The sequence below is a fragment of the Eulemur rufifrons genome, chromosome 29 (assembly GCF_041146395.1).
Source record: "Eulemur rufifrons isolate Redbay chromosome 29, OSU_ERuf_1, whole genome shotgun sequence".
Taxonomy (NCBI): Eukaryota; Metazoa; Chordata; class Mammalia; order Primates; family Lemuridae; genus Eulemur; species Eulemur rufifrons.
In genome coordinates, this window is record NC_091011.1 from 6,169,952 (window position 1) to 6,191,403 (window position 21,452).

The window sequence follows — 21,452 nt, forward strand, 5'->3', positions numbered from 1 at the left end:
GAGTGCAGTGGCATGATCATAGCTCATTGTAGCCTCGAACTCCTGGCTGCAAGTGATCCTCCTGCCTCAGCTTCCCAAGTCTCTGGGAGTACACTTTTGTCCTCACCCTCACCTTTGTCTAAAACATACCACCAAGCTCCTCCTTTATGCTTTATGGAGGGAGTCATTTATAAAACACTCTGGATGTTTCTGTCCCAGGTAACAGGACGCACAACGCTTGATTATCTGTAATTGTTACAGAAAATGCGTGTGCTCCATGGAATGTTAATTATTTATATTCATTGCCTAAATTGAGCAGTTGACAATAATTCTTTCTGAATCGTTCTTCAGGGAAAGCTATTTAAGCTCAATAACAAGAATAATTTTTCTTCTAACTCCCTTGCCAAACAGGTTGTACCTTTTCACAATTAGCTTCCCTTATGCAGCATATTTTCAACATCTGTCACTGAACACTAAAAAGTAAATAAATGGAAAGCAAGTAAGGAATTGGGGAAGAAAGGAAATGCCGGGGATGCTGGATGTTGAAAAGTGTGCAATGCTTGTTTTGAACTCATGGCTTTTCTGTTGTGGTCCTTTTAGGACAAGGTGGAGCAGACACCTCCCAGTCCACGGGACGTGGCAGGACCTGAGTTCCCAGCACAGTCTGATCGAATCTCAAGTCACCAAGGTAGGAGGGAGTGAAAACCCGGAGCATTCCTGGCTGCGGCTTTGCGGCAGTGCCGGGAACCTTACGTTCTCAGCAGTTGTGCTTGATACTGATAGAGTAAGATTCTAACACTGGCCCTTCTTTTTCCCTTAAGGAAAATGAATTTTAAAATAGAGAAAGATACTTGGTTCTGATTTCGTGTATTTCCTTTCAATTAACAGACTTCAGTGAACAAAACTTAAAGATCTGTTGCGTGTGAGCTATCTAGGATTTCACTTAGAGGTGACTTGAGGGTGTATACAGAGGTTTCCCCCCGGGGGAATCCTTGATTTGGGCATTTTTGGTTTTAATTAGGCTGATTTTACATGTATGTACTCTTGGTATTTCTTTACCGTTCTCTGATTCCTTCTGTTTAATTTCTGATGGGGTCCCCATGGGAAGGCGAGGAAAGGACTAAAGGGTTGCGAGGGGTATTCAGTAATCAGGTCCGAGAGATGGGAGCCTGGGTGCAGGTTGGGGACTCCGAGGCTGAGAGGGCCTGGGAGATGCGTGTGGTTGTTGTTTGGGTTACTGGAGAGCTAAGTACAAGGAGTCATAGGGTTCAGAGCTGGTGGGAATTAGAATAATCAGATTTTTTAAAATTATTTAATGAAAAAGAGGATGACATTCAGCACAAATAAAAGCTGGGACCTGATCATGAGGTGACAGACAGAGATGTTTTTTCAAGTATCAGAAGATTCACAAAAGCTGTCAGGGTTTTCTGTGACAAATGGAATTTTAGGGTCATCTTTTAGAAAACTTTCAAATCATGTGATCCAGGGGAAAGGGTACCAGTTTCTTAGCATTGGCTTTGAAACTTGAGACAATTTTAACTTGTTACATTGTATGGCTTGCAAATGATCTCATTTAAATGGAAGTGATTTAAGTTTTGGTATTAATGTTCACATAACAATCTATGTTAATACTTTAATCAGAAAATCAGAAAAAAATTACACTGAAAGAACTTTTTAAAGCTTATGTCTTGCCCTTTATCTTTAAATTGTAAACTCACGTTTCCCATAGATTTCAAAGTAGTACCATTAAGGGAAATTGGCAGCGCAGACTGTGGACCACATGCAGAAGAGAGCTGATTCTCTTTTCTGGTATGGAGCTACAAATCAAGAGGGTTGAAGCTGAGTCCCCGGTGTTTCCCAGCACCTGGAATGGGGCTTAAAGGAGTGAATGAACACGTCTCTACGTTGACCCCTGCTTCTGCTCAGTGACCCAGAGAGCTTCTAGTTTTAAGTACACCTGTGACATTGTCCACCTCTCAGTCTCTACATACGTAGCATATAAAATAGGAAAACCAGAAGGGCTCAGCCTGACTCAGACCTAGGCACTAACAGAGCGGTGAGCGGTGCCGTCCCCGGGGGGCTACACGTTCCACAGTGGCCACCGATGGCTGCCGGCTCAGGTCCCAGGGAGGGGTGAGGGTGGAGGCTGCCCTCCTCCATCAGTGATGGGGGAGGAGAGCCAGGCCCTCTGCTGCATCAAGGCAGGAGCTGGGTAGACTTCCCTGCTCTTGAAAGATTCTAGAAAAAGGATGTTACCCGGGAGGGGCTGCAGTCTGCGTGAACTCATGGCCAGGCAGCGCCGGCCGGCATAGCCTTGCAGCCAGAGCTGAACTGAGCAGCCTCACAGTACGGTAACTGAGGCAGCCGCCCCAGACTGCCCTGACCAGCCCACTCGAAGCGGAGCAGTAGGCAGGAAAGATAGTGGAAAAGAAAAAACAATCCACCTAAAATGAGTCTGCAAACCAACATTCCAAAACACAAGAAGCAATACCATGCTAAGAAATATAGTACAGCTAAAAAAAAATCAACAGATTAACAATTTAGCCCAAATGCAACAAAAATAAGTCTGACAGAAGCTTTGAAATAAATGTGTGTGTAATGCTCAGACAGACGCCCGAGAGAGTAATGTCTATAAAGAAAGGCAAGAAAGTATGAAACACAAACAGGGAGAAACGAAGCAAGAACAGGTGGGTATGGCAGAGTGTTCATTAGAAATTTTGGAAATGAAATAGTTATTGACATTTAAAAAAAATGCTGAATTCCATCTAAAGGGGGTTAAAGATCTGGCAGCTGATCCTGTGGGCGTCCGCTGGCCAGAGCACAGAGACCGGCGCGGAGTGAGGCTCTGCAGGGCGGGGGGAGTGCGAGAGAGGAGGTGCTGAGGCCCAGCCGAGAAGCGGCCAGAGCCGAAGGAGGACGCGGTCCCCAAACTGTGCTCAAACAACTGACGAGAAACATGAAGCCGAATCCACGTGTAAACCCTTAGCGCCGTTGCAGAAGCAGACTTCCTCACACAGGAACGGCCGCGGGGCTGATGCAGGCCTGCGCCAGGAGACTGTGTAAGTGCCGAGGGGAAAATGACTGTCCATCCGGAGTCTTGTGTCATCGTGTTGCTGACCAGTGAAGGCAAAATACAGCTTTTTCGGACAAAGATTGAGAAAATGTGTCGCGAGCAATCCTCACTGCAGGAATGACTACGAGCCGTGCTTGAGGAAGGAGGAGTGTGAACACTGGAGGGGGGGGCGGTCGACACAGTGTTGCGAGTGTGAGTCCATATGAGTTGTTCTGAGAAGGTTCAGGAAAACTCCAGATAGTGGGATGGTGGGAACCTGCGTTTATCTTTTAGGAGAGGGGGTGGTCAGTGAGGGGTCATGGCATTATAGGGCCCCAATTAGGAGAAGTAAAATGTAGAATAACTTGAGACCCCATTAGCAAAAAAGTATACTTACTATGTTGTTTTAAAATATTGACTGTAATTACTAAAAGAATGTGCATCTAATCTATAGTTTCTCACCTAGCAAGGAAAGATATAAGGGAATATATATTAAAACAACAACAGCAATCAAACAACATCCACGAGAAAAGGAATTAAAAGCAAGAAATGAAAGAAAAAAGGGTGTCAAACAGAAATTACAAAATAAGATAATAGGAGTAATTCCAAGTATATTCATCACATTATTAGTAGGCTCAAATTAATAGATATACATAGGACCCTCCACCCAACAGAGACTCTTGATTCTTTCTAAAACCTGTGTAATTTTTCGAAAAGTTGACCATATGTGGGAAGTTGCACTAAATTTTAAGCAATCTATTTCATGCAAGCCACGTTCTTTGACCCAGTGTGAATAAATCAGATGTCAACATAAAAAAGTTCAAAACAAAACACATCAACATGTGTGTGGAAACTTTAAAGCACACCCTTATTTTACTTGTCAGTTAAAGAGGAAATTGCAATGGAAATACCATTCAGAACTGAATGAAAGTGAATATACTACAGGTTGAAAGTTGCATAATCCTGCAGAAGTGGCGTGTAAGGCTAAATTTCTAAACTTCAAAAAGAAGAAAAATTGCAATTAGAAAAATGAAAATTGAATAAGTGTAAGGAATGTAGGAGGAATTAGTTACAAAAATTAAAATCAGAAATTATTGAAATAAAGTATCAATAGGAACAAAGTCAAAAGCTAATCTTGTAAAAGGTACCCTGACAGCAAAGCTCTAGCACAGATGCTCAGGGGGGAAAAGGTGCCCAGGAAAACCACAGTAAGAGCACATTAGAGAGCTTTTAAAACAACACGAAAACTGTGAACAACAAATGTGGAAAATCTGAAGGAAATGGATGATTTATTGCAAAAATGTAAAAACAAAATTGACTCTTGAAGAAATATAAAATCTCAATAGAGAAATAACTCTGGAAGAAATAAAGTCAGTAGTCAACACTGCCCCCTCAAAAATATTCAAGTTGTTTACAGATGAGTGTTACGAAACTTTCAGAGAACAAATAATTTCTCCCTATATGCTAACTGTTTAACACACAGAGGACAAGAGCTCTTCCACTGTGATGTTTGTATAGCTTTGAAACAGGTGGTAGAAGAAATCAGAATTATAGGCCCATTTCACATGTTAACATAAAACAAAAATGTCTGAGTAAAACACTAATAAATTCAGTTTTTTTTAATTAAATATAAAAACATAAATGTTATGACCAAGTTGGTGTATTATAATAATGCAAGGATGGTTTACTATCTCAAGACTATGAACACATTCAACATGTCAAAAAATTAAAGGGGGAAAATGATCACCAGACAGAAAAAGAATGTTTAGTACAATTCTCCACTCATTATAATACATAACAAACAGTGACAACAAAACTCTTACCAAACCAATATTGAAAAGACACTTCCTTAACTTAAGTTTATTTGTCAGAAACCTGCTGCATGCATCATACACAATGGAGAAACACTAGAGTCATGTCCATGAAGATCTGAACTCAGACAAGGCTGCCCACTGTCCCTGGAGGTCTTGGCCAGTGTAATAAAAGAAGCAAACAAAGAAACAAAAATGTAAACATTGAAAAGGAAGAAATAAAATCTGTGTCCGTTCGCAAATAACATGATTATCCAAATAGAATAATCACACAGGTAAACAAACTTATAAAATGAGTAAGAGTTCTGCAAGATAGCAGATGTAATGTGAGATCCACATATAAAATGTAATAGTATTCTTGTACACCAAGAGCAAACAATCAGGAAATGTAATGTAAAAAGAAATCCCATTTATAATAGTAACAAAAATTATAGGGTGTCTAGAAATAAATTCAAGATTACCAGACATTATGGGATGTTGTTAAAGAGTGCAAAAACAACCTGAATGAGTTGAGAGCTGTACTATGATCCTGGATCAGAAGATGGAATAAAGTGAAAAGGTTCATTTTCCCAGGTTTATCTTTAAATTTAATGCAGGTGCAACCAAATTCCTAGCAGAGCTGTTGTGTGAGTTGACAAATGGTTCCTAATTTGAATAAAGAAGAGCAAAACTCAATAGTAGCCAAGACAGATTTGGAGAACAAGGTGTGTGGAGAAGTGACTTGCACCATCAGATAGCAAGCCTTCTTGTGAGGTATCACAGTTAAGAAAGGCTGTTGTTCGTTCAGGGGCAGACAAATAGAGCAAAGGTGCAGAGAAGATATCCCATCACGTGACCCACACATTTATGGGAACTCAGTGCAGCCCAGAGCAGACCCCGGCAGAGCAGATCACAGGGACCACAGCTGCTCTGTGGGGTGGGGAGCTGACAGCGGAACCCCACTGCACGCTAGACACAATAATCAGTTTCAGGCCAGCTGAATAACTGAAAGTGAAAAAACAAAATGTCTTTTATTTATTTGAATAACAAGAATTAATAATGAAAATCTCTATGCTCTCAAACTTAGAAGGAATTTTCTAAGTGAGACTTAGCACAACCATAAAGGAAAAATGGTAAGTTTGAGTACATTACGAATACCAATTTCTGTACAAACGTAGATGATATTTGAAATGCTAAAAAGCACACTTCAGCCTGGAAAAAATGTTTGCGATACTTGTAACATGCCGAGTGTTAGTATACTCTGTATATTAAAAAGAAATCCTATAAGTTTTATAAGTAGGAGAACAATCAAATGGAAAAACCAGCAAAGAGCACAAGCAGGCAGGTTACAAGGAAAGGAAGGCATGGTGTGTTTGTGTCTGGTTCTGGACACTCATTTCACAAGAAAAATATGAAAACCAACTGAGCTGGAAATCAAGGAAGCCGACACTTTGAGGCTGTTGCATGGAACAGAAACGGACAAATCCCTCTTTCAAGTGTGTCCAAGTGCAGTGTGTTCATCTTCCCCTTCGGCGTGCTCACAGCCTGCGGTCTGAGAAGTGGACGCGGGGTTTGCAGCTCCCTAGCAATGGGGTGAAAGGCCCCTTCCCTCCCCAGGGAGTGGATCGACCACTCTCCCGGGCCAGCGTGGAACAGCCGGCAGCACAGCCCACAGGAGTCAGGGCTTTTCCCTTCCCATCTTTGTGTGTGACACCAAGTTTAACCTGCGGGATTCTTTTTAACAATATGCCTTGGGACACGTGACTGAATTTGACAAAGATACATTGCGTTCTTTCTTGCTTCCTTAATTGTCAAGGCGTAATCAGATAGGCCTTACATTTGCATGATGTGTTTGATCCAGAGTTGCCTGGTTCCTTGCAAGGGACCTGATGTTTAAAATAAAAGATTAGCTGTGACTTTCCTTGACCTGTTACTGCTATCTGGAAAAGAGGATTTATGGCTCCTGTTTTATTACCTCGTTCCTAATGTAAGCAGCTTATTTTTGTGTGACAGTTGCTAAAAATGCTTCATGCATTTCTTAGTAGCACACTGCAGGAAGGGATGCATTTTCCTTTGAAACTGGGTGCTTCTGTAATGGCTTGGAATTGTTCTTGACAATTTTTAAAAAATATTTCTTCATTGTGAAAAAATACATAAACCAAAATTTACCATTTTAACCATTTCTAAGTGTACATTAAGGGGCTTGAATTATGTTCACAGTGTCGTGCAACTATCACTACTATCTGTTTTCAAAACTTTTATCATCCCAAACAGAAACTCTGTACCCATTAAGCAATAATTCTTCCCAGCCCCTGGTAACCTCTAATCTACTTCCTATCTCTGTGAATTTGCCTATTCTAGGTACCTCATATAAATAGAATCATGTAATATTTGTCCTTTTGTGACTGGCTTCTTTCCCTTAGCATAATGTCCTCAAGGTTCATACATGTTGTAGCAGGCATCAGAATTTCCCTCCCTCGTAAGGCTGAGTAATGTTCCATTGTGTGGATGGACCAGATCTTGTTTATCCGTTCATCTGTCAGTGGACACTTGGGTGCTTCCAGATCCCGGGTACTGAGAATAATGCTGCTATGAACATTAGCGTGTAGGTGTCTGTGTTCCTTCTTTCAAGTTCTTTGGGTATATATCTAGGAGTGGAATTGCCAGATCATATGGTAATTCTATATTTAGTTTTTTTCTTAACAATATTTTTGAGATGTGAAGTTTTATTTTTAGAAGTTTGGTCTTCTCTCATTTTAAGCAAGTTGTTTCTGATTGTTATTGCTCACAACCAAAGCCGTGATGTCTGGCTGTGTCTCTCACCAGGAGCACAATTAAGCAAAAATGCCTCAAGGAGCTGAGAATGAGGTTGTAGAGTCCACCTGCGAAAGTAAATAGAGGAAGCTCTGAAGAGAGCTCCCGAAGGTTCATGAGCTTAGTGGGCAGCGTGCTGTAGCGGCAGGACTCGGAGAGTCATTTAACTCTGCCATCTTGGGTAGCTGAGCCTCAGTTTCCCCATCTATAACATGGGGATAAGGCCTTCTTTGCAGAATTGTGGTGAGGACTGGAAAGAGGTGTCCGTAGAGCACAGGGTACTGTGCCTGCTGGAAGGCATTCTGTGAGAAGTCCCTCTTACAAAGAAACGGGTCTAATTCTGGAAGTTAGTTTGCTACTGTCCTTAAGAGAGCCTTACAACGTCCTTGAGTTTTGACCTATCAGTCTAGGAATTTATTTTAAGGAAATCGGTGTGTGTGTATCTGTTTCAATCCTCTCAGTAGCATGTTCCCCTAGAATAAGAGAAATGACTGGAAGACAAGAGTGATCATGTAAACATTACATGCACTTGATAGGTGATTATTTTTTCCTGTTATTATTTTAAATAGGTTAAATATCTAGTAACTTGATAAAATGCCCAGATTTACTAAGCGAAAAAGCAGGGAAGCAGGTTACAATACTATATGTATAATGTTGCTTAATTCTGAGTGGTGAGATTATAGGTGATTCTTATTCACCTTACAATTTTCTGCATTTTAAAATTTTGAACAAACCTGTAACAATATTTTATAATGAAAATAAATGAATACTAAGTACTAGTTTTGGTTTTACATTAAAATACAGTGCCAGAATGTTGGATATTTATTATCGAAACCTATAGCAAATAGGAAGGGTCACGAGCTCCTGGGAATGCCTGTAAGTTCGCATCAGGAGGAGGTGGTTTTGGCGGTGGCATAGTGCTGGAGGGAACAGGCCACTAGAAACAGCCACTGGGACTCACAGCGTCCCGCAGGGCGAGTCCATTTACCCAGGAACAGATGGCATCACACCTCGGTGAGCCCAGTGGGCGTTACGCGTGCTCAGAGAGAGGACTGGAGTCAGTCAGCAAAGGTGGCATAGTCTTTGCTCCCGACTTCAGAAAGGAAGCAGCCAGGAGCATGTTTTATGATACGTATGGATAGGAAAATGGAAACAGGTTTTCGTACTAGGAGGTGTTACCTTCACTGCTTAGAAAACTTACTGATCGAGGATAACACCTACCTCAAAGTTTTTGCAGTGGTCAAGAGGGAGGGTGGTTTGTTATCACTGATGTGTGGTTTTGATGGAGCAATTTGTGGCACCACTAGTTTGAAAATAAATGGGTCAAGAGTGTGAAATTTGAGGAAGTTGATTTATTTCACTCTAAGTAGTTTTCTCGATTTATCCCGAGGGATATTCGAGGACCTTTGAGGAGGAGGCAGTGTGCTGGGCACTGGGGGGACGTCATGGTCTGGGCCGGTGGTGGGCAGGGCACACCCCTTGAATGGCCATGTGCACAGGACCGCGGCCGCGGCTAAGCAATCCTGGGAAGATGAGCAGAGTGTCCCAGGCACGGGGAGCGGAGTGTGCAGAAAGCTCCTAGGATCTCAGGGGGCTGTCCAGGAGCAGAGGGGTTAGGAGCTGCGGGAAGGGGGGAAGACAGTGCACCTTCAAGTTTTTAGACACTGACAGTCACCTGTTAGCATGACATTGGGGTGAGAAATGTGTTTTTGTTCTTTCTTTCCAATTTCTCAATGTGCTTATAATGTGAGGTTATTCCTAAAATGGGGGAAAAAAATAATAGAAACTAAAATTTGAAATGAATGATTGTGCCATTCCAATGTACACACAAAACTGCAGAAGTCTCCGGCCAGCAGGTGCCCTAGAGCCCCTGGGTTCGATGCTGAGGGGAAGTCTGAGGCTGTGTCCCCAGGAAGACAGGGCTGCAGTGGTCAGGGCCAGCCTGGGGATGGGTGAGGGACAGGTGGCTCTCACACACCACAGATTCACAGTCCTGGGGTGGGGTCCTGCCCAGGCTAGTTTGAGTAGAGATGGGATCTGAGAATTTGTTACTTGGCAAAGGTCATTCAAGGTCATTCACTCAGTAGAGCGGTAGAGTTTGGCAGAGAGCCCAGATCTCGTTTCCAGCATGTGCTTTGTCCACTCCAAATCGCCCTCAGTCCCCTGCCCTGTATTGTCATCAGCTGGTGGCTTCATGCTGGATTTCGGAGTTTCTGACCACAGCCAGAAGTGGTCCCACCTGCTTCCTTCTGTCCCAGAGCAGAGGCCTTACCAAGCCTCTGCCCAGCTTTGCATGTCTTCTGCTGGGCCAGAAGCACCTTGTCGCTCCGTGGGTTTCTCTCCTTTGGGACTGTGACTGCTTGGGTCCCCCCTGCTCTTTGCCGAGGCAGCTGTTCTGGCCTTGTGGGCTGCGGCCTGAGTTCCAGCCTGAAAGTGGAGGCTGTGCTCTCCCAGTCTCCAGGCCTTTTCTCCTCACCTGCACTGCTCCACGGACACCTTGGGCTCCTCGCCGTGTGCCCACGTGACCTTGTTCCCCCTGGAGAACGGGGCTGGGTAAGCACCACAGTGCAGGCTCCCAAGGTGGATTCAGAACATTGCCCTTGATCACTGGAGCCGTAAACCAGGAAGCATGGTCCATTCGCGCAGATGGAAACATCGCAGACAAACACTTGGCTCCCGGTTTGAGAAATGCCTTCCAGGCCCTGGCATTTGATGGTCCTGTCCAACCCATTACAACTATTTTCTGGCTTTAGTTTCTTCTCTTGTTTTTTTTTTTTTTAAGCCAAAAATATTGGTTATTTGGAGGCAGCTTTAATTTGCAGCAGCAGTGGGTTTGGTGTGGTGCCTTCCTTTCCAGCAGCAGCGTGAGTGTGGTAAACAGAGTGGAACATGGACTGTCTCAGAAGCACCAGGATCTCAGGGCAGAGGCTGCTTGCCAAGCGTGGGCAACCAAAATTAGAAAAGAATGTAAGTTACTAGAGAAGGTGAAATAGATCAGGGAAATAAGTTTTGTATGTTTTGTTTTTGTTTTTCCCCTCCCAGAAGCCATTGTGAATGTCACCAGGTGCTGGGGGCCATGGCCAGGCCCTGGGCTGGCTGTTTTTCTGTCCCTTGGTCTATCCCAGCAATGCTATGTGACTGTGGGTGAGTTAGGACCTACTTTGCACCTTGGATTCCTCATTTGTATGTAGATGCCATGCATAATATGGCAAAACATAACAACGGTGATGATGGTGACGACTTTGAGGCCTGTGCTAAAACCTTCCTGCATATCTTAGATTTTCTCACTTAATCATCAGAGCTACAAATGGGGGAAACTGAGGTTGGGAGGTTCAGTAACGTGTTTAGAAGTCCCAGAGAAGTCACTGAGTGGTGGAATGAGAATCAAAGCCAAGTCCATCCAATGTCAGGTTTTGAGATAATTTAGGGGCGCTACCCAGCACCCACATGTACGTGTAAGCTGCCCCTACAAGTGTCACTTAGGTATCATAGTTTTCCCTTTGCTCCTGCGATCATGCATTTCTTGAGGGCGACAGCCCTGTCCCACTTATCTTCAGGGTCCTGCTGTCTCGCCTTGTCTGCGTCATATTTCATGGGTACGTGTTCCGTGAGTTCCTGAACTCACATGCCATAAATGGACTTGTGGGTTCCGGAAAGGTTCTGAGCCCCTGCCTCTCCCCTCCATGTGGGAGGTTCTGATAATTGTAGGCAAGTAAAAATAAAAACCAGCCAACAAAGACCTTCCCCTCCTGCCGTGCCTTGCCTTTCATGAGGCTTCAGGAGCTGTTTGGATGAGGGTATGATCGACAAGGACGTAAACTCAGCTGGGAAGATGGTGTGTTGCGTCGTGGTTCCTCTCACGTGCTCTCATCTAGTTCATCTTTCACTTTCTTATCCACAAAAATATCACCCAGATTTTACTCACGATACGTGCAGTCATCCTTGGGGACCCGTGGGGGACTGGTTCCAGGACCTCCTGCAGACCCCAAGTCTGAGAATGTTCAAGTCCCTGATGAAATGAAGCAGAATTTGCATATAACCTATGCACACTCTCCCGTGTACTTTAAGTCGTGTCTACATTACTTACAATACCTAATGCAGTGTAAATGCTAAGTAAATAGTTGTTATACTGTATTGTTCAGGGAAAAATGATGAGAAAAAAAGTTGGTACACGTTCAGTACAGACCCAATGTTTTTTCAGTATTTTTGATATGCGGTTGGTTGAATCCACAGGTGTAGAGAGGGCTGACTATACGTGTATATAAAAGTAACTTCTGTTTTCTTAGTGTCGTTTCCTTATGGTGAAACTAGGCAATTTTACAATAAGTTTCTTTTCCTGACATGCTCAAGGAAATCCTGAATAATAGTGAATATTGGTCTCTGGTTGGACATGGATGCCAAAGTTGATGGTTATTTTGAGTTGTTACCCTACCCCAACGTCCAAACACCTGTTTTTAAGGGTAAGGTGCAGAAAAGCTAAGAGGAAAATCATCTACAATCCTTTTCCCACAAAATAACTAATGCCCACGTTCTTTCTCCCTTTTGGAAATGGGCTCCCGGCTCACTGAATAACAGCATCTGTGCACGTCAGTGATGATCGCTGTGCAGCCTCAGTTTACCACGTGACCGCCGTCCATCAGCCAACTATGCCATGCTTTGTCCTCTGTTTCTCACATGTTTAGGTGACTTCCCTGTTATAAAAAATAGTTTCTTAATCTAATAAGAACGTGTGCTTCTTAATCTAACCCAGTGAATCCACCTAACTGCCGTGTAAGGTGTAGGCACTGTGGTTATTTTCCATATTTATGGTGGAGGAAACTGCGGCCAGAGGTAGAGCTGCCAGGCCCCAGCCCTCGAGGTTGGCAGAGCTGGGATTTGAACCCCGGATGGTGGCTCTGGCCTCTGAGCTGTTCATCCCTCCGTTCTGCTTCCAGATTTGCTCTCCTTCCTAATCCAATCCACCAGTATTTTGCTTTCTTTTTGACTCCTCAGATTGTTTAGTGGCTCAAACTGAGATTTCAACTGTAGGGATTGAATTTTTCTTGGCCTTGCAAGCAGCCAAGTGGATCGGATCCCTGCATTCGCCCCCCTGCCTTGGACAGTGGTTTCCCTTTAATTGTGCTTATTCCTTCCTTTCCACTTTGAAGATCATTTGTCTTAATAAGGAAGATAGGAACAAAAAAGGCATTGAGGAGGCTGCGTTCTCTTTGTCTTTCCCCAGTGTTAGGCAAGCAGCAGACCTCTCCCTCCTGGTCCTTATTTGGAGCAGAACTGAAAAAGCCATTGTCATTCTTTGTAATTTTTCAAGTCTCAGCTATTCTGGGCCTTCGCCTTCCTGATGCTCTGACAGTTCACGCCACTCTTTTGTCTGGTCCCTTTTGGCAGATAATTGGACTCCATTAATGTTTCATGTTTCCTTTAGCTGTCAGGATGCTCGTAGCTCAATAGAGGGCTTTATCCCGGTGACTCTTTCTGTTCCCCTGGTGTGTTTGCTTTTCATCCTCTTGCTCTGTGGTTTTCCTGTGTCTCTCATTCATTCATTCATTCATTCGTTCATTCATTTGTTAAACAAGTGTCTGCTGCTTGTCTAGGCCACAGGGGGCTGGGGCCCAGGCGCAGGGGCTGCACAGCGAGCAGTGAGTCATTTCTGATAATCCTAGAACGTATGGGCATTTTGTACAAGGAAATGTAAATCTTTTTTAAAAGTAGTAGGGTATAACTTAGAAATAAATTATTCTTTCATTTAATTAAGATCAGCGATGAAAGAATACCTTTAAATTTCTCCTAGGTAGAAAATGAGAATATCCTATCTCCTAAAATCTACTGGTACCTGTCTTATGTTTTTTTTTTGTTTTGTTTTTGTTTTTTGTTATATTGTACTTTACCTAAATTAGCTCTTTTTTTTTTTTTCCCAAACTTCAGCGAACCAGTACCAACCAGCCTCCAGCCATTCCAGATAAATAGGATGCTTTCTTATTTTGGAATGAATTATTTTTCTTATACCATTTTAAACTCTTTTCCCAAAGGAAGATCTCAAGCTAGAGATTTTCAGTAAGGTTTGAAAAAACCCTCTTGCCATTCAGTACAGAATGTATTTGTATTGCCTTCAGAAGCAATTTAACAAGGTTTCCAATATCACTTTTGTTAGCATGACTAATATCATATACCTCACTATGAATTAATCCCGTCTTTTTGTAGGTCCTCAAAAATATTAGTTCCTTACCCGTGGGCAGACTGTATGCACATTTGCAGTTAATCCTACAGCGACCCGCTGAAGAGCAGATGTTTTCCTGGAGTTAGACAATCAGCATTCAAGGGTGCCCCAGAGACCCCTCGAGTGTTGGAGCCAGGAGCCTGCCTGCTGGCCTCACCAGCCCCTGCTATTAGAACTTGCACAGATGGGCCACCAGCACCCATTCAACTCTGGATTCAGTTCTGACCGAGAAGGTCTTTCATGATACTCGTGAGCTGTTCAAAGCTGGGGACAGAGACAAGAGGAAGTTGGCACGCAGTCATTAACGCTCCCATCTTTGTGGATATGTTTTTAAATGCAGTGAACAATAATCCCAGCAGGCTCCTAATCTACTTGAGTGTCCGAGGGCACCTCTGTGTAACTCATGCTTCCTGTTGGGGACCCCACGTCCTGACTGGGGACCCCTTGCACCCCAGCCACCGGCAGACGGACGGCTAGATTTCTGCCTCACGTCAAAATGGCTTCCCTACCTTGGAGCACATAGGGCGACAGCCAGTGACACCAGTTCTCTGTGGTCACTGAGAGGGCTCCATTGTGGGTTTGTGAAGCAGGAAGTGGTTTCAGAGAGACATGGAGGTGAGTTGTCTGGTTGGACACTTCCTGGCACTGGCCTCTTCCCTCCTGGGGGAGCAGGTTCTGTTCATGGCCAGCTCTCCTCGGTTGGGGTGCTTAGTGTTGCAGACCTCGAGTGGTCTGATAACTGCCACGCCTGCTTCTGGTGCACACTGGAATGACCTGGAATCCGTGTTTCCGTGTTCAGGTGCTTGCAGGTGGCCCACAGGCTCTCCCAGGCCTCACTCGACGTCTGCCCCACCTCCGCCCAGTGCCCTTGTAGTGTCCCACTGCCTGCACAGAGGGGCCATTCTCTGTGGTGTTGCCGGAGTTTTCTTCTTAAAGCGCAGTCTGAGAACACCGTTCTCCTCTCTGCGGCCCACGAGCCAGGCACACTCTACCTTCTGGCTTCCTCTCGTGTCCTGCCCACATGTCACCCAGGCCAGCTGCATGGACTGCTTGCTCTTCTGGAACCTGCTGTTCATTTCAGTCCTTCCCTGCCTTGGTCTGTGGGCAGCCCCCAGCCAGTAACAGCTGTAACCTCTCTCGCACGTTTAGGTTCTGCTCGTCCCTTCGGTTCTGACGCGGGTGCCACCACCCCCGTCCTGGGTGTGTGCCTCCCACCCCACCAGTGAAGCACATCGCTTCCTCTTGGGTTCCCTGTAGCTTCTAACTTCTCCAAATTCATCACACTTTGCTTTGTTTTAGTATATGTCAAATACGTATCTGTCTTTCCAATTTATTTCGAGGTTCCTTGAGCCCAAGGGTAATGTTTTTGTTTTTTAAATCTTTGGGAAAACTGAAAGAATGTTGGATTTGTACCTAAACCAGAGTAGGAATCGAGGGTGCACCCTGGCTGTGTGCCGTTGTCATGTGTCTTAGCCGTGCTGAGCCTTGGTCTTCTCATCTGTGAAATGTGGATGGCAGCGTGTGACATCTGGTGTAGTGCTCAGCCCTGCGCTGCTCTTGCCGCTCCTGCATGGCGTCTCTGTCTGAGCCACTCTCTGACCAGCATAGGCTGCATCCCGCAGCACAGACCGGGGAAACTAGTGACACTGTTGACTTTGGCTTTGGTGGGTGCTTAGTGTCTGTGCTCTTTGGGGACGTGAGCAGTAAGTGCCTGACTTGCAAAACACACCCTTCTTTCCCCTTGCATTTGGAAACGGGATCCTTCCCAGGGCAGTGCCCAGCATCCCACCAAGCGCCAGCCTCTCATGTTCTGTGGTCTCTGCTGGCAGGGCCTGGTACCAAAGGTCCCAGTGGAGAGATCAGTCTTATGTAACATACATACAGCCATATTACCTAGAACAGCAATTCCCAACCTTTTGGGCACCAGTTTCCTGGAAGACAGTTTTTCCATGGACGGGGTGGGGAGTGCAGGGCTCAGGCGGTGAAGCGAGCGATGGGGAGCTGCTACAAATACAGATGACGCTTTGCTAGCTCCCCTGCCACTCACCTCCTTGCAAGGCGGTTCCCAACAGGTCACAGACTGGTATCAGTCCATGGCCTGGGGGTTGGGGACCACAGACGTAGAAGGACAGCAGATTTGTTGTTTTATAGACGCCACATAGGAGCGAAAGAGAAGGTAGTGATCTATGAAGTGGTGTCTCCCTCCGGCAGCATCCACGTGGGCGTGGAGCTGCATCTGTGGTTGCGTGGAGAACTAGAAGGCTCCGGCTGGCACGCACAGAGCGCGCACACAGGGGAGTGGGATTGCCCGGACGGAGAGGCCCAGGGCAAGGGGTGCATTGACCGCACTTCCTGGACAGAGGCAGTGTTGGGACGGGCAGGTTAGGGTTCAAGGAGGAAGTGTGACGGCTCCCTCTGAGGAGGGTTCACTGGGCATCAGCCCTGTGAGCTCAGGGGTGAGCAGGGAGGCCTGGCGTGGCTGCCTGGGGAATGCGTCCTGCAGATAGATTCCTGCGCCTAGAACAGTTCCCCGTCTTGGACGTGTGCCGTCATTTTTTTGGAATTAGACAATCTGGCATTTATCCAGCTGGTGGGTTACCCTGTCTATGGGCCTTTTTCCAGGGAACTAAAAGATCGGAGAAACAGCAACCTCCAGAGAGTTTGGGAACCTTGCCTGGCTGTCTGACTTTCTAGAAAATTCTGCTGCTTGATTGATGAAAGCTGATGCATCTCTTTTCCACGTATTGGGCTAACATTTACTGAGTACTTACTGTGTGTCAGACTGAAGGTGAGGTAATGAGGCAAAGGCAGCTCCAGCCTTCTAGAAATTCAAGCTTACTGACAAAGGAAGATAGGCAAATAGAAAATTAAAATAAAACTCAAGTTCATGGAGGAAGAAACTGAAGAAAATCATTGAAATGTATGAAGGAGGCAGCAGCATGTTGAACTTTGGAGTTGGACGGACTGTCCACTCAAAATCTTGGTAGTTGAATGATTTTGTGCCTCAGTTTCCTCACCTGAAATATGTAAAAATGCCTAGTTGCCTGGTTTGGTAGGAAGATGAGAAATTGCTAGAGAAATAGCTTGAACTATGAGATTTGCCTGGTGTCAGACCTGATACCTTGTAGTTGCTCAAAAAATGGTAGCTACTTTTTATCATACTCATTAATAATGTAACGTTATATAGAGAGAAAGAATAAAAATCATCACACATGTCTCCCCTGCTTCGTGAGTCCAGCCTGTGAATCACTTCCACGGTAGAAAGTGTCCGTCAAAACCTGGCACTTCCCTTCTCCTGGGGCATCATTCAAAAGGTACCACTTATGCGTGAGCTCTTATTTCTCATAATTGAAACATAATCATAAAACTAGTAGTAGGAACTGTCTGAGTTTGTTTGGGTTGCTAAAACAAAATACCGTTGACTGGGTGGCTTATGTACAATAGGAATGTATTTTTCACAGTTCTGGAGGCTGGGAAATCCGAGATCCAGGTGCCCACAGGTCTGGTGTCTGGTCAGGACTTGCTTTCTAGCTCATAGATGGCATCTTCTTGCTGTGTCCTCACATGGAACAGTGGGAAGGGTCTCTCTGGGGCCTCCTTTATCAGAGCACGATCCTACCATGAGGTCTCCACCTTTGTGACCCAGCCATACCCACCCCCCCCACCCCTACAAACACCCCACATCCTGATGACATCAACTTGGAGGTTAGGATTTCAACATATGAATTTTGGGAGGACACAGATATTCAGCACATAGTAGGTCCTGTGTTCATTCCCTGAGCCCAGCCCCAGAGATTGGGAATCAGAGTGCCAGGTGCATCCCAGGAACCTGTTTCCACACATGAAAGGCTCCCCAGGGAGCCTACTCACCTGGCAGGTTTGAGAGTGACAGCTCTAGGTGATCTGCCCCTCCTGCCCCAGCCTGAGTGTCCTGTCTTTCTGGTTAGACTGCATTTCCAGCCACCTCCTGGAAAGCCCGCCCCTCTCTCCTGGGCATTTCGGTTTGGGAGTACTGCCATTTCTTGGAATCGCCTGGTACTGTTCTCCTGGAATGACTTTTCTCATTCTGATGCCTTAGAATTTAGGCTCTTTTTAGAGCCGAATGCCCTCTACTTGACTGTCTTGCCTGTAAACAGAGATCTCATTTTAAAACTCTTCTCTCTGCCAAGCAGTGAGCATAACCATCCTAGGAGAATTTCTGGCCTCTGGGATCTTTTATAGACTGGGAACTTCATTGACCCTGCCAAGATTCTCTTCATCTGAGGACACAAACTGTACTCTGTACTTCCTTTAACTTCTCACTTACCCCTGTCCTCTCTTGCAAAATGCTGAGTCCTGGGATCCCTCCCTTTGGCTTAGGGTAACCCTTTCCTTGCGGAGCCCACTCTTCCTCTCCTGTGGGACGTGTCCACCCTCACCTCCCCATTAGAAAACCCCATTAACCCCATTAACTGGAGGTTTTCCCTTCTTTGTAGAAGGCAATATGTTTCCAGAGGTAGTAAAAAGTTTCATATCCTTCCTTGCTGCTTTATATTTAGCATTGTAATCCTTTTCCAAAGCTCTTGCTCCAGACGTCATTACATCTAGGTGGCGGGATTCTTGTCTGTTTTGTTAACATCTGTTTCCCGTACCTGAACCATGTAATCAGTGCTCAGTAAATATTTGTTGAATGAAGAAAAATACTGGCTAAATGAATGGATTTTAAATTTTATAGAGTTAAATTCATGGAATCGTAGCGTGTTAACATTGAATGTGATAATGAAAGTTCCCCAGTGTCTAATTTACCTTTAAAAAATTGACTTTTTGAGAGCACAGTGCTAGCGAGTGACAGACTTTTGGACCACACCCTGGATTTTCCCTCCTCAATTCCATGTTCTTGGACTAATATTTTTAGGGTTGATGGAAAATGAGAACTTTCCAGAATGACAAGTTATTTATACAGCTTTTTATACCTAGGCTTCTGCCTGACTTATGATGTAATAGAAGAATTAGAAATTGAAATCAGAAGGTTGAGAAGAAATATTAAATTGCTAAGGAAGACTTGAGAAAGATGCAATTACTCTTTTGCTCTTTCTCAGTGATATTTTGTGGGTGTGTTTCTTCTCCCTGCAAGTGTCTGCTAATAATACAAATAGAAATTGCAAAGCGGAATCTGTGCTTTTTAAACGTAATCTGTAGCTTAGGTCCCTGGTCCTTGCTTGGCAGGCCGTAACTTTTCTGTAGTGGAAAATTCCTTTCCTGTGTTGTATAGGCTGCATGGTGCAGAATGATCAGTGCTGAACGGCCTGGCAGAGACTTCGTCATGCCCAGGTGTTTCCTTGCAACAATGTGGCAGGATAAAATCCAAGAAAGGAGGATACTTTGCATGCGTTTCCAGGCGATGCTCATGGAACATCAGATGCCAGGTCTTTAATTTGATGGAATCAATGAGTAAAATAGGCAGCTTTACTTATTTTTTAAAATAGAATTATTGTACAGTTCCCTAAAACATAATTAGAAAAAGATCTCACTGGAATCAAAGTACACAGTGATTAATCATTATCTTACCGGTTTTGTATGTGGTGGAGGCGGAGTTTCTTGGCCACCAGACTATCTGCATTTGGCTCTGAGATTTGCCCTAGACTTTAGCCTTTGCCACCGGTTGCCCTGGAAAGATGGGTGAAGGGCTGTTGGCCAGCTGTCTGAGAGGGGGCAGACTGTCTGCATTTGATAAGTTCTGTTTAATGAGACTCCATTGGCGGTGGAGCTTTGTGTGCAACACTATAAGATGAACTATTTGAACAAACCTCACCTGCCACAGTCTAGAGGATTGGTGGAAAAGCATACACATTTGTAGTGAAAATTCGTATTGTTTTCAGGAAAAGGGAATACATGTTTAGTGTAACTTAGTCAGGAAATGAGTAGCTTTGTCCTGGTCCTGTAACAAGCCGATCTGCTCCGTGTCGCTGCAGGGTAACCTGCAAAGCCAGTCCTAGTGTCCCTGTGTCATCCTCAGCCTTTGCGCTGAGCGGGTTTCCCAAATCTCATTTTGCCTCCTGCCCAGGTCCTTGCACCCGCGTCTCAGATCGGATGTTCCTTTCCTGGATGTGACCCTTGGCTTTTCTCCATGGCTAAGTCTGTGTGGCCACTGGTCACCCTGCGCCACACTGCGGTCTGACCTGCACGGGCCCACCCCTGTGCTGTCCACCCGGGCAGTGCCCACACCTGGCTGGGTCAGCTCTGCGGGTGGAGGAAGGCACACTGCAGTGGGCATGCTGGCGGCTGGAAAGGAGAGGGCGTGTGCGGCAGGCGGGCTTCATGCCGAGGATGAAGCTGATCTGAGGGCCGAGGAGGAGCAGAACCTGGGGTCTGAGAGAGACCATCTGCCACCAGAGGGGCCGTGCGTGAGGCAGCCAGGGAGCAGTTCAGGCCTCGCCTCCCCGAGCGGGCGTCTGTCCATGAAGTCTGCGTGTGTGGCAGTGAAGCCCATTAAAGGTGTCCAAGTAGATTAGCCAAAGATCTCAAATGACTATATTGAGAATATTATGCCAATTTTAAAACTGCTTTTCAAAAAATTATTTTTAATTATGGTAAAACACACCGAACGTAAAAGGTAGCATCATAACCATTTTTCAGTGCACAGTTTAGTGGCATTAAGAATATTCACGTTGTTGTGCAGCCATCTCTGCTAACCGTCCACAGAACTCTGCATCTTGCAAAAACAAAACTCCGTCCCCATAAACAACTCCCCATTTTCCTCTGCCCCGGCTCCTGGCTGCCACCATTCCACTTTCTGTCTCTAGGAATTTGGCTGCTGTGGGGACCTCACATAAGTAGCATCCTACAGTGTTTGTCCTCCTGTGCCTGGCTTATTTCACTCAGCATAAAGTCCTCGGGGTTCATCCATGAGGTAGCATGTGTCAGAACCCCTTCCTCTCCATGGCTGAGCAGTATCACTGTGTGTTTCCCCACATTTTCCATCTGTTGCGGGACACTTCTGGTTTCCACCCTTGGTTATAGTGCTGCTGTGAGCAAGGGTGTGCAATTGTCTCCTCAATCCCTGCTTTTAATTTTTGGTTGTATATACCTGTATTTACTTTAAAAAAAAAAAATAGAACAAAGAAAAAAGATTCTATTTCTCTCATCTAATTGAAGTTATTTCATAGTTGAATATCAATAAGCCCCCATTTCCCACTGTAACATTTCAGTGTGAATATTGGGGCTTATTTGATTCATACTCCTATACTTGGAATTGGACCAGAATCTCTGACAGCTGCTAATGAACAAAAATCATTTTTTGCACTGAAATCCCATTCCTTAGGCCATCTTTCCAAAAGGTTCAAGTGTGTTTTCCAAAATGTAAATACTCATTTCTGATTTAAAACTTTGCAAGCCACTGCGATAGAATAGCTAGTCAAAAAGTACAGAAACAAAGTAGCACATACATTGATTTTTAACTGTCTAAAAAACTGTACTGGAAGTAGAAAAGGCTTGAAAAATAAAAAACAAGTGTGGGAATTACCCCTTTGTTAGGGTGATGTTGATCCTACACGACCATCTATTATTACCAATCCTTTTTACACACTTAACCAAAACGACCAGATGTTACCAAAGGTTTAGGCCA

At 44.8% G+C, this 21,452-nt stretch overlaps 1 protein-coding gene across 1 annotated transcript in view; it reads left to right on the forward strand.

The window, feature by feature from the left end:
• The window catches only part of GRB10 (growth factor receptor bound protein 10), a 179,587-nt gene that overhangs the window by 82,372 nt on the left and 75,763 nt on the right, over positions 1 to 21,452 (forward strand). Inside the window, exon 4 of the mRNA XM_069462633.1 lies at positions 580 to 667. Coding sequence (XP_069318734.1) covers positions 580 to 667 — 88 coding nt within the window. The remainder of the gene's footprint in view (positions 1 to 579; positions 668 to 21,452) is intronic.